A 14206-nucleotide genomic window follows, 5' to 3' on the forward strand; every position below is an offset into this window, starting at 1 on the left:
AAATTTATTGGGGTGTTGATGGAGGAGGGAGGGGAAATGATAATAGTGGAATGAAGAAAAGGCGAGAGGGGGTAGTGGGTTAAGGTTAAGGTTAAAGGTAAGGAATGAAGTATGATCAAATGTGAGTTGAGGAGGAATAAGGGTGGTGAAGGGCGTAAGATGGACAGAGAAATGGGTACAAGCGTGTGTGTTTTGTATGGTAAAGGGAAGAAATTTTGAGGGTGAAAAGAGTAAGATTAAAGGTAGGAGTGTTAAAAAATGGTGAGGGCAATGTTTAGAGGGAATGGAAGCGGAGTGAGGGGTGGGATGAGTGAAGGTTGGCAGGAGTAAGAGGTTGGAGTTGTGACGGATATTTTGAGAAGCATAGGTAGAAGGGTAAATGAAAAATAAGGAGAAGAGCTGAGTAGAAGGAGGTGTAAGGAGTTGTTCGGAATGGTAAGGTGTAGGTTGAGGGATTGGAAATTGTATTTGAAATAATTTTAAGTTGGCTACGAAAACCCTCCTTGTAGAGTGAATCCTAATACTGTAGACTCTCACCAAGCGCCCGTTGCTCGGAACCAAGGTCATCACTAAGCACGCGCATATTTGGGCCACGCCCCTAGAGTTGGGTGGGAAGGATTTCTGAGACGCCTTTGCAGATGATTTGAGTATCGTCACGCGCACGTGAATCCAAAACCACGCTAAAGAGGCTTACTGAATTTTGAGGTAATGGAAGGGAGAGGCGCTTAGTGGAGAAGGTGCTTGGTGAAAAAGACTCTAAGTGGAGAAGGCGCTTGGTGAAAAAGGCGCTTGGTGAAAAGGCGCTTGGTGAAAAGGCGCTTGGTGAGAGTCTACTGTACTGATGTTTGAACGATTATAAACTAAAAGATTTTCAAGTTTCATTTTAGAATCTCATCTTGTTAAAAAGAATCCGTTATTTGAAAAGTTATGAAAACATGTGTCATCCCAGAGAAGGTTGGGTGAATGTCAGGTGGCAAAAAGGATATCACAGCGACATCTACAAGACTACCAACATCGACAGCCACATGATGATAGAATCCCCTCTGTGTATCGGATCGCGATAGGCGAATTTTAGCGACACAGAGGAAGTGGCAAAGACAAAGACAGAGACAGAGGCACACAGAATAGTGATCGTTTGTCTACCGAGGCCGTCAGACGATCCCTCAGCTACGTCACTAAGGGCACGTTGGTGCTTGTTTCCGCCTTTGATGGACTGCCGGTGACACGAAATAAGCAAGATGGCGGCGGCTCGGGCCGCACCTGCTCTCGATGCCGGAACCAGAGGACCTCGACTTCCGGCGCTGCTCGGTCTTCTAGTGAAGTTCAAGGTCCCACCGCTGCTTCTTTGACTGGAGCGAGAAGAAGGTCGTCCACCGTGAAGTGCCAGTGGGATACCTTTAAGCGAAGGGATTATTGAGATTAGCAGGATTCATCCAAGCGAGAAAAAGGATTCGAAATTTGCAGGATATTTTCGAGTGACTTTGTGAGCAGAGCATTCGAAATTAACAGGACATCCGAAAAGCGAGAGCCATTCAAACTTGGGATTGCCTGGGAGAAGACAGAATCTTCAGGGGTTGGTGCAACTTTTTGGATTTAGTGCAAACTACAGCTTTTGGAACTTCGAGTGGAAAACTTTTTTTTCATGGCTTTGTGTTTTTAGAAATAATAATGTACGAGAATAGAAAATTAAATTAGGCTATGCAGAAAAAGGGTAGTGATCAGATGAGTTTGGGAATTTCTGTGAAGGATGAAGATGTGTAGTTTCAGAGATGAATTTTCAGGATTAAGATTTTCTTTAAATACATGATTTAATTAAATAGTTTTACTGCAGTTTCAGTTAATTAGAGTTGAATTTAAGAAAAATGCTAACATCCATTTCAACATTTGCAGGAGCGAATTGACGATAAGTACAACAAAAATGCTACCAAGAATGCTTAGGAGCCGTACATAAATTACGTAAAGTCTTTTGGATGAGGGGGGGGGGGGGCATTGTCTATGTTGCCCTATTGGGTGGGGGGAGCGTAGTCAATACCATTTTGTACGCAAAATATTTTAAAGTCTGCGTATCATTAAAAAATAAAAGTTAAACAGATATTATTGTTAACTTTTTAAGCGCAATATAATTGTTTTAGTGAAGTACCTAAGACATTACATTGAAAAAAGTGGTTACTTGAATTATAATTGTAACAGTACTATTTGTAATTTACTCAATAATATTAGTACTACCTAGAAATATTAGTACTAATTTTAAATGCGATATTCATAGCTTTACAAAATAATAATAATAATAAATTATTAAACAAATGAGGGGTTATTCACAAATTACGCAAGGACCTTTTTCGTTGTTTTTAACATAAAAATATAAACTGTTAATTAAATAAACATGGGACCATCAATAAAAATTAGTTTAAACAAATGAAATATGTTAATAACCATAAGTATTTAGTTTCATAAATGCATCATTTTTTATTTCTTCAGGTTAAATATCTTTCTGGTTTGAAATGTTAAGAATTCGATTAATTATTTTATCGTTGTTCGTTTGAAATTTTCTTTTTTGTGTGCAAATTAAATCGTTTTTTATTAAAAATGCAACTACTTAGTTAAAAATAAATCTGTCTTTGTTGAAAATTAACTCAGTTTATTGACTAAAAATGTAACTATTGTGTCGAAAATGCGTTATTTGGTTGAAAAATAATTTTTGTAAGTGAACAGTTAACTATTCCATTGTTGGTTGGTAATTTAACCTTTCTACTTTAAAATTCAACTATTTGGTTCAACATTCTTGTATTTTGTTGACAAAATTTTTTTTTTTGGCAGAAAATTCTTCCTTTTTTTAGAAAATTATTCCCTTGTTTTAGACTTTAACTATTTTATAAAAAATGGATTTTTTTAATTGTCTTTTTTTGCTAGAAAATTATTTTAAAAGAAATTAAAAATGTAACTGTTAGGCAAAATATTAATTTGTTCTAGTTTTTAATTTAATGTTAAAATTTTTTTTTGAAATATGATCTTTTATATTTTAGTTGAAAATTCATCGTTTGAGTTAAAATTTTATTTCTTTTCTTGTTTTAAATTAACTGCATTGTTCACAATTCCTTCATTAAAAAAAATTTATTTTTGAACTGAAACCTTGATAATTTTATTGAGAGTTGCCTTTTATGTTAAAATGTCATATTTTCGGGTTTAAAATTGAACTGATTTTTATAGAAAATTCATATCTTTGCCTTAAAAATGCAAATATTTCGTAGATTTTTCAAAGTTGAAAATTCATGTTTTAAAACGAAAATTCGATTTCACATCCTTGGTTAAAAAGTAATCTGTTAGTTTAAAATTTGAACTATTTATCTTGAAAATTCGAACTAATTTCTTGAAAATGCATCTTTTTCGTAGAAAATTAATCTTCTTGGTTGTACATAAAACTCTTTGTTTACAAATTTATTCATTTTATTTAAAATTTACTTCTTTGTTAAAAATTTAACTGTTTTGTGAAAAAATTATATTTTCGGCTCAATAATTTATCAACGCGATAGAAAATGTTACAACTTGATAGAAAATTTAATTATAGAATCAATAGTTTAAAATATTGCTAGTAATTTAATAATAACTTTTTAAAACTTTTCATAAATTCCTTTAATACTTGGTTTAAAATATTGTCATTTAGTTAAAGGTTCAGCACTTTGCTTCAAAAATCATTTCTTTAAATTTAGATTCAATCGTTTTGTCAAAAAGGCATTTTTGTGTTAAATAATCTTTTTGTGGTTAAAATTAAACTATTTGTTTCAAAATTCTTGTATTCTTTGGAAATTCTTTTTTTGGTACAAAAATATTCCTTCCAGTTGAAAATTGAACTATTTGTTTAAAAATTGATTTGTTTTGTGAAAAATTCGTCTTTTTTAATATTATTTATTACTATTATATTTTCAGTTATAAATTTCCCGTTTCAGTTTAAAATTCATTTATTTTTTTTTACTTAAACTAATTTGTCGAAATTTCTTTTTTGGAAAAAACTGATTTTTTAATTGTAAAAAGTTGAAAATTCATTACCTAATTATAAAGTTTAACTATTTTTCTGAAAATGCATTTTTTTGTCGAAAATTATTTTTCAAAATTCTTGTATTTTTTAAAATTTGTCTTTTTTGGTACATAGTTATTGCTCTTGGTTAAAAATTTAACTATTTGATTAATAATTAATTTATTTCGTTGAAAATTCATCTTAAAAAAATTGTTCTGATCAAATGAAATTATTTGATTGAATATTTGTTAGAAATTCAAATTTTCAGGCTTAAAATTCAAATGCATTATGTCGAAAATTCGTATCACTGTTCTGAAAAATGTTACTATTTGGTATCAAATTTGTTTATTAAAATTGAAAATTATTTTTTTTTCAAAGAATATTCAACGTCAACATTTGTTTAGAAAATGTGGTTGAAAATTTAACTATTTTGTTAAAAATGCATTTCTTTATCGAAAATTAATTTTTTCAAATAAAAATTTAAGCATTTCATTTCTGGTTGAAAATTTATATTTTTTATTTGAAAATTCAACTATTTGTTTCAAAATTCTTCTTTTTTCGAAGAAAATACATTTTTCAAATATAATAATAACTATCATATTTATGGTTAAAGATTGATCGTTTCAGTTACAGATTTATTTCGACAAATTAAACGGATGGTTATTTCCGCTCATTGTCTGACTAAAACTGTCTTTATCTACTGTTAGTATGGGAACTATATTTAAATAATAAAAGTTGTAAATATTTTAAAATCTGAGAAGGTTAAATGAAGTACTGGACATAAATCGATAATTTTCTTAATTATTTCCTAGATTCAACCTGTTTGTCTCACTTATGTGACTATTTGTCAGGAAATGAGTTCAAATGTATTCCTTTGGTCTCAGGTACGAAGAAGACTAATCGTCCTATTATATAGTCATTATTCTCTCTGAATCCTGGACTTATTTATGTCAAATTGTTCAAAACTACTTTAGAAGATAAATTTTACATTAACAATTTGTTATTTTGTCATGTGGAATTTAGTTAACATTCTTCATAGCAATAAATTGTGTAAATTCTAGTAAAATCTAAAGTATAAAGTGGGGTGCACTTTCTACAAATTATTTGAACTTTTTTACTATTTAGCTGAATTTTCTATCTAAAAATATTTTTTTAACCTAGAAGATACGCCTACCAAAAAAGGAAATTTAAACAAAATATATGAATTTTCAGCTGAATAGCTGAATTTTCGACCAAAAAAGGAAACTGTTCAACCAAAAATGAAACCGTTGAATTTGCAGTTGAGAAAATAATTTTTAAACAAAAAAAGGATTATCAACTAGGTGAATTCAACACAAAAATTGATTTAACAAAGTAGTTTATTCCTTAATTAATTTACTAGATTATTTTTTAATAAACATTAATTTTCTACCCAAAAATATGAGTTTTTAATGAAATATTTATGTCTTCAAGATAAAATGTCAAATTTTTTATACAATAATTGACGTGTAAACGGAAAAAGAAGAATTTTTAGTAAGAAAATTCATTTTTAACTAAAAAAGGTTAATTTTTAACAGAAAAGTATTTTTAACCAAAAATGAAGCCGTTAAATTTTTAGTTTAAGAAACTCATTTTTAACAAGAAAAAAAAAACAAATTTTTAATTAGTTGAATTCAACTGAGAAACACCATTTTTTAACAAAATACCTGAACTTTATACTAAATACTTTAATGTTTAACTTATAAAGAAAAAGTTTTAAGCCAAAAATGTAAGAGCTACATTCTCAGATAAAAACTTCAACTTTTAATTTTAATAAATGTCCAAGGGAAACGTTACATTTTTTAAATAGATAGTTTTATTTTCTTCCGAAAATATGAATTTTTAATAAAACAGGTTAATTTCATCCAAATGGTTAAATTTTTGCCTAGAAAATAAATGTTCTACAAAATCTCGAAATTTTTAACCAGAAATTCATATTTTTCAACACAAAAGTTAATTTACGACCATATAGTTAAATTTTCAGCTAAGAGGATAAATCTGTAACCAAAAAAAAAATAAACCAAACATGGAATAGCTATGTTTTCAGTAACAAAAATTAAATTAGGGAAAAACCTGCATTTTTTAACAAAAAATATGTCTCATCAACAAAATAACACAATTTTTAAATAAATAATTTTAACTAATTTATCATTCATTGTTCGATTGAAGGTTATATAATACTGAATTTATATTTTTAATTTAAAACTTAGGAGGGGGCAGCCTTAGTGCCAAATGACATTTTGAAGAGAGGGGGTCACCAAAACTTCAACGTTTTTGTTAAATATGCTTTTTTTGTCGAAAATTCTACGTTTAGTTAAAAATATATATTTTTTAGGTAAAATTTGAGCTATTTGTTTTAAATTTCTTGTAATTTTTGAAACTTCTTGTTTGGTACAAAATTATTCCTTTTCGTTGAAAATTTAAGTATTTGTTAACAAATTTATTTTTTCGTGGTAGAAAATACGTCGTTTTTGTTGGAAACATAATTTAAAAAAAATTAATCATGCATCTATTTGGCTGAAGATTCATCCGCCTAAGTTTTGGATTCAAGTATTTTGTTAAAATTAGTCTTTTGTTGGCAAATACAATAATTTTTTATGCAGAATTACAAATTCATTTTTTATAATTAAACTTTGTTTTTTTTATGTAAATTTTAAGTCTTTGTTTCAAAATTCTCGTATTAAAAAAAATCTTTTTGGTTAAAAATTCGTCTCTTTTGGTAGAAAAAAAACTATGAAATTTTTTTTAATGCATCTATTTGGCTGAAAATTCATTTGCCTTAGTTGTGGATTGAAGTACACATGTTATTCTATAATTAATTTTTTTTAACTTCTTAATTTCAGGATTAAAATTTACCTACTTTCTATGGAAGATTCATATCTTTGGCTTGAAATGTCAAAAATTTAGTAGAATTAAAAAAAAGTTTAAATTAAATTATAAATCATTGTCCTATTGACGGTTATGTAAAATTCAATTCAAATTTTTTATTTCAAGATGGGAGGAGTGTCAGCTTTAGTTTCACATGAGATTTTGAGGGGGACTCAACCAAATTATACAAATTGTCACAAGATGGAGGTATGAGTAAAAAGTCATTGAAAATAGCATTACGTAATATGTGGACGCTCCCTAAACAGTATTTCAGATACCAACAAAAAAAAACAAGGAGATTGTCATCAAGAAAGTATATGTACTTTTAGATATTTTATTTTTAGGGTTTCGTAGCATTAGGAAAAAACACCTATAAATTTTGTCGAGTATCCATGCGTCCGTTCCTTGTTCTTTTTTTAAAGAAGGAAAGTGAGGGGAATTATGGGGGGGATAGGGGAAATGATGGAAGAAGATGTGACGGGGAATGAGTAAAGGAAAAGTAGTGGTCGTGAGGGGAAAATAGGGGATAAATTTGGAAAGGGAGTGTGGATATAAGGAAAATGGAGGGATCGGAAGTTATGGACGGAAAAGTCGGAGAAGTAAGGCAACATAAGGGATTGGAAAGTGGGGAAATTGCGAGGTGTAATTATGGAAGGAGTAGTCGGGGTGGAGAAGGGAAGTGTGGATGGAGTGGCGAAATGAGAACTCGAAAGGATAAGGGAAGGGAATGAGTTGGAAGTAATAAAAGGAGAATTAGGAGAATTAAGGGAACGGTAAATAAGTATCTTAGGAGATGTACGTAAAAATGACGGGTTAGGAAGTAAGAGAAAATGTTGTCGGGGCGGTGAGATGAGATGGAAGTGAGGGGAGGGTAAGTGTGTCTGGTGGAGGAAATTACTGAAAATGAGAGATTAGGCAGTGAGGAAAAATATGAGCGTAAAGGTCAGGAGATATGGAATTAGTTAAGGAAGAAGCCAGAGAAGGAATTGGAAAAGCAAAGATTGAAGTGTGAGAAGTACAAGTAATCATGGTGATGGGAATGAGGAAAGAGGATATAATGGGGAATGAGTAAAGGAGAATTAGTGATCATGAGGGGGCAAAAGAGGAAAAAGTAAGGCGTGGGGATATAGGGTCAATGGGGGGATTGTAAGTTATGGAGGGAAAAGTAGGTGAAGTAAGGGAACATGAGGGATTGGGAAGTGCGAGGATTGGAAGTATGGAAGGAGTAGTGAGGAGAGGCGCGAAAGAGTGGGGTAGAGAAGTAATAAAAAACTAGGGTTTATGAACGCGGAAAGTAAATAGTAGGAGATAGTAGGAAGGATTTGGGCAAGGGATTGCGGAAGCGAAGGTTAAAGTTTGGGTTAAGAAGAAAAGGTGGCGAGGGGGAATCGGGACTGGAAAGGATAAAGGGAGGGAATATGTTGGAAGTGATAAAAGGAGAATTAGGAGAAGTAAGGGAAGAGTGAATAAGTATCTTAGGAGACATATGCAAAAATGAAAAGTTAGGAAGTGAGAGAAAATGTTGACAGGACGGTGAGATGAGATGGAATTAGATAAGGAAGAAGTTATGGAATGGGATTGGCAAGCGAAGATTTAAGTTTAGGAAGAAAAAAAGGATGGTGAGGGGAATCAGATCAATGCAGGGGAAATAGTAGGGGGTAAGTTTTGGAAGTGACGAAAGGAGAAATAGGGGAGGTGAGGGGAGGGTAAGTAACTTGGGAAGGAGAAGTTAGTGAAAATGAGAGATGAAGAAGTGAAGGAAAATATGAGCGGAAAAGTGAGGAGATATGGAAGTAGATAAGGAAGAAGTCAGAGAAGGGAACGGGAAAGCGAAGATTGAAGTGTGGGAAGTGAAAGTAATCATGGCGAGGGGAATTCTATGAATTTAGAAGGAGAAGAAGGAGGGCAGTATTGGAAGTGACGGAAGGAGAATTAGGGGATGTAGGTCTAATGAAAAAAATTAGAAGAACGAAGTGAGAGAAGAGGATCAGGTGTTACCAGTGATGGGAGGAGAACTAGGGGAAGTGAGGGGAGAGTAAATAAGTGGGGTAGAAGAATTGATTGGATATAAGAGCTTGAGTAGTGAGAGGTAATGTGGACAGTTAAGTTAGGAGAAGAGGAACTAGATGAGGAAGCAGTTTGGGAAGGGATTAGGGAAGCGAAAGTTAAAGTGTGGAAAAAGTATGGGGAAGTGGACAAGGGGAGAATTAGGGGACTGCCAGAGAAGAAGAAAAGAGTAAGTTTTTGAAGTAATGGGAGATGAATTAGGGAAAGTAAGGGGAGGGTGAATATGTAGGTTAGGGAAAGTGATTGGAAATGTGGGCTTGGGAAGTGAGGGGTAATGTTGACGGGGAATTGAGAGGAGGGAAGTAGGGGATTCTAGAAAGAGTGGAGTAGGGCAAGTATAAGAGGGAGAGATATTTATTGATTAACTTCTTAATAGGCTACGAAACCCTTTTTTTGTAATTTGATTCTTTTTTAAGGAAAATCTCTGATAGGATTTGAATTCTTTATCTATTCAGTACTCGTATATTGGATTACTTACCTATATCACTGGAAAAGAGCATTGGAGGTGCATGATTCGCATTGGCGAAATGTCTTGGTCTTGTATACCGTGCCGAGCTGAATAGCTTCAATACGAAGCATATTAAACCTGTCAATACGGCGAGGCCTGACGCAATACCGAGAAGTGTCGGGATATCCGTCTTTATCAGCACCAAATCTAGAAGAAGTTTGCAATTATAACATATTGCATTTTTTAGGAAAAAAACAGGAAATTTTTTTTTCGTTTTCAAGATTTTTCACTTTCACAACCAATTATTAGGGGTCATCCATAAATAAAAGAAAGCAGGGAGAGAAGGGAAGGGGAAGTATTAGAAGTGATGGGAAGATCTAGGGAAGTGTGGGTGAAGAGGGAAATTAGGGAAATGCATGGGAAAAGAGGTGAGAAAATGTTCAAGTGATGGAAGAAAACTGGAGAAAGTGAGGGGAGGGTGATTAAGTGGGATTAGAGGGAAGGGGAGGGAAAGAGTTGGAAGTGATGGGAAGAAACTAGGGAAGTGTGGATGAAGAGGGGAATTAGGGAAATGCGGGGGGAAAGAGATGAGAAAATGAGAAAATGGGGATGTATTGTAAGTAATGGAAGGAGAACTGGAGAATGTGAGGGGAAGCTGAATAAGTATGGTTTTTGGAATAAGACAAAAGAGATGAATTTTCGAACAAAACGAGATATTTTGAGCAAAATACTTTCATTTTCAAACAAAAAGATAAATCCTTAAACAAAAAAATTGATCTGTATCAAGGATGTAGTTCAATTTGAAACCAGGTAGTTGATTTTTTAATCAAAAAAGATCAATTCTCTATGGAAAATTTAATATTTCATATTTGAATCAAGAAAGTTTTTAATTTGGAGTAAAACAACAGTTGAATTTAATTAAGAAAGATTATATTCTTACTGAAAGAGATGTATTTTCAAATAAAATAAAAACTAATTTTTAACAAAATACGCCCATTTTTGAGTAAAAAATAAATTTTTAACAAAGTTGATCAACTTTAACCCAACTAGTGAATGCTCCACCGAAAAAGATTAATTCTTTACCAAAAATGTAATCATTGATATTTTAACGAAAAGGATTTAAATTTGTAATCTAGAGCAGATGAATTCAACCACAAAATATGAAATTTGTATCAAATTAGATAAATCTTCAAATTGAAAAGACTTATTTTCAACAAAATATATAAAATTTCGCCTAAAACAAAAACCAATTTTCCACAAAATACTTTAATATTCAACTAAAAAAATTAATTTTTATACTTTTTTTTTACAAAACAGTAAAAATTTTCTGCCTGAAAATATGAATTTTTAACAAAGAAGTTTTTTTTTTAAATCTGAGATGAAAAATTCTAATCAAAACAGGTTCATTTTTATCTAGAAAGACTCACTTTTTTTTATAAAATTGTGGATTTTCAAATAAAACAATTGCATTTTCAACCAAACAATACAGTTTTTAACTAAAAGGGATACATTCTTGACCAAAAATATAATATTAGATTTTTTAAGAAAAAAAATTTGAAATATAAATAAATCAAAAAATGATTTTGGAAATATCTTGAGTAAACCCTCAAGGATGAACTATTTGAAAATAAAGGTTTTTAAACAATTTTTTGAATAAAAAAGTCTTTTTTTCAGGTTTAATTTGGTCTGACAGAAAAGAAAAAAAACAACTAAAAATATGAATTTTCAACCAAGTGGACTTACTTTCTACTAAAAAATTGTATTTCCAAGAAACGTAAATTTGTACTTACATATGATAGATTTTGAATTAAAAATGGAATAGTTATATTTGGAGTTAACTAATATAATTTGCAACAAAAGAAACGTATTTTTAAAAAATATTGAAAATTTTATTTTAAGTAATGACATTTTAACCAAAAACGTGAGTTATCAAGTATATAGTTGAATTTTTAACTGATAAAAAACAATTTTTAGTTTAAAAAAATTGTTAATAAAAAAAAGGGAATTTTCAATAAAATACTTAAATTTTAAAACAAAATGATGAATTTCTAACTTTTAACTGTTTGGTAGGAAATTAATATTTATGAATGCTGATTCATCCCTTTGTTTCCAAATTCTATTATATACTTTAAAATTCATGCTTTAGTTGAAAAATCATCCACCTGGTTGAAAATTTATGCATTTTTTCCAAAATTCACCTTTGAGGTAAAAAATTCTTCTTGGGGAAACATTTGTCTTTCTTGTTCAAAATTAATTTCATTGTTTGAATATTTAACTATTTTGTTGAAAATTCCTTTTTCATGGTTAAAAATAATACTTTTGACTATTAAGATAGCTATTTAATTTTTGGCTGAATCTTTCTTAGTTGAAAATTATTTTGTTGTTGTTGAACATTTCTCATTTATGTTGAAAATTCGTTTAGTTGGTTGAAAATGGAACTATTTTTTTTAAAAAGGGAAAGTTTTCTGAGAATAGATAAAGAAAGTAAATTTGAAAAACGAGGAAACGCGACAGAATAGGGAAAAGACTGCACCATGTAATAATAAGAAGTAAAACGATGTTGTGGAAAGTTGTGAACCCTTATAGAACAGGTTTAAAAATATACCTATCTACAGAGTTTTTTTTATTGTCATTATTTTGCAATAATCTTATGTAATGGATTTACAGGCATGGTTAATCTAGTATAAGGCATGCATGATACTCATTTGAGCGAAATACTATTTGCTCGTTTGTTGCATGAAGTGTGTACACAGATGATAGAAGGCATAAATATAGAGAACTCTACGTCCACACAACAAAGCGTCCGTACTGTACTTTACTCCCACGCAATGTGTTTAATCGAAATTGTTCAGTCTGCTAGGTCTTGATAAAGTTAGATTGTTTTCATTTAAGAAAGTAAATTAATGAAGTTGTTATATCAATCAGAAAAATTTATAAGTTTCATTAGAGTGACTAGACGTCCTGATTTATTAGAAAATCTCCAGATTTCTTATCTCTGTCCTGATTTTTTTACAGCATTTTGTTGCCCTGGGTGCAGATGTAGAGAAAGTGAGGGGAAAATAGAGGAGGGAAGTGTAGGTAAATGAGGGTTTGAGGAAGCAGAGAAAGTAATGGGAAATGGGGGGGAGGAGAAGTAGTGAAAGTGAATGAAAAATAGAAAAAGGGAGTGTAGAGAAATTGGAGGGGGTGGAAGTAGGGAATATGAAGGTAAATGAGATCAGGAGGAGTGGGAGAAGTAAAGGGAAATAAGGGGAATAGATGTAGAGAAAATTACGGATGGTGAAATGAGAAGAGGGAAAGTATGCTAAAAATAGGGAAAGGAAGTGGGGGACTTGATGGAAAATTAGGGGTAATTAATAGAGGGGGAAAGATAAACAGAAAAGCATAGAATATATGGGAAAGAAAGGGAAGTACGAGAAGTGAAGGAAAAATAGAGGAGGGGAGTGTAGGGTAATAAGGGTTTGAGGAAATAGGAAATGTAAAGGGAAATGAGGGGAGAAGTAGTGAGGAAAGTTGTTAAAAATAAAAGGAGGGAATGTAGGGTGAATGACGACTGAAGAAAAGAGAAGAGTAAAAGTACGGGAAAATGAAGGAAGGGAAGTATGAGAATTGATGGAAAGTTATGGGAGAAGTTATGAGGGAAATGAGAGGAATAGACTTGGGGCAAATGATAATGGGGGATATTAGAAGAGCGAAAGTGCGGGAAAATTGAGGAGAAGACCTAACGGAATTGATGGACAATTAGGGGAGGTTAATAAAGGTGGTATAAGGGCAGAGGAAGTAGAGAAAAGATGGCAACTAGGATGCAAAGTGATGAACCGGGGAGGAAAGAAGGGAAGGGAAAATAGAGAAAGGAAGCGTAGGAAAACAGGGAGCGGGGGGGGGAAGTGAAGAAGCAGGGAAAGTAAAGGAAATGAGGGTATGCAAAGTATGGGAAGCGAGAAGAAAATAGGGAAGGGAAGTGTAGAGAAATCAGAAGGTGAGCAAGTAGATAAAGTAAAGGGAAATGAGATAAGGATTAGTGGGGAAAGTCAGGGAAAATAAGAGGAGGGGACTTAAGAAAAATCAACGCATAAGTAAATGAAAAGAGAGAAAGTAAGGGATAACTAGGAAGGGGAAGTAGACGAAATAGTGGAGAATTAGGGGATTTGAAAAGAGGTTTGAGGGGAGGGGAAGTAAAGAATAGATGAGAAGAAGAGAAAGGGGGAGTGATGTTCAGGGAGGTAGAGGAAAAGGGGTGATAAGACAGCTGTCGAAGGAAGGCGAAGAGAAAGTAGAGGAGAAAGAAGTTGGAAAGGGGTGGAGTGAGGGTAAGTGAAGGATTGAGAAATATCAAATATTAAATTTTTAGTTGGAAATTCATCTACTTAGTTGAAAGTGGAACTATTTTTTCAAAATTCATTTCTTTTCTTCAAGATTTGTCATTTTATTTGAAAAATTGTTTTAATCAAAAATTCAACTATTTTATTGAAAATTCGTTTTCAATCGGCCGAAAATAAATTTTTCAACTTAAAATGTAACTATCAATTTTTTGGTTGAAAATGGATCTTTTCTAGTTGAAAAGTCATCTATTTTGTTAATGATCAATTTCTTTAGTTAAAAATTTAAGTCTTTGCTGAAAATTCGTTTTACTAGTTGAAAATTAGTTTTTTTAAAACTAAAATTAGTTTGTTTGAAAATCCATCTTTTTGGTCGAAGATTAATTTCTTTGGTTAATAATTGAACTATTTTTAAAATTGTCAGTTTTTACATAGAAAATGAATCTTTTTTAGTTGAAGATTCGTCCAGTTTGT

The 14206-nt window shown here is 31.6% G+C and overlaps 1 protein-coding gene across 1 annotated transcript in view; it reads right to left on the minus strand.

Annotated features, from left to right (window-relative positions):
* LOC117170779 overlaps nt 1-14206 on the minus strand; it is a 73112-nt gene that overhangs the window by 20404 nt on the left and 38502 nt on the right. The window contains exons 4-5 of the mRNA XM_033357817.1: nt 9444-9620; nt 1144-1395 (exon numbers count right to left, since the gene is read on the minus strand). Coding sequence (XP_033213708.1) covers nt 1144-1395; nt 9444-9620 — 429 coding nt within the window. The remainder of the gene's footprint in view (nt 1-1143; nt 1396-9443; nt 9621-14206) is intronic.

The sequence above is a fragment of the Belonocnema kinseyi genome, chromosome 4, assembly GCF_010883055.1.
Source record: "Belonocnema kinseyi isolate 2016_QV_RU_SX_M_011 chromosome 4, B_treatae_v1, whole genome shotgun sequence".
NCBI lineage: Eukaryota > Metazoa > Arthropoda > Insecta > Hymenoptera > Cynipidae > Belonocnema > Belonocnema kinseyi.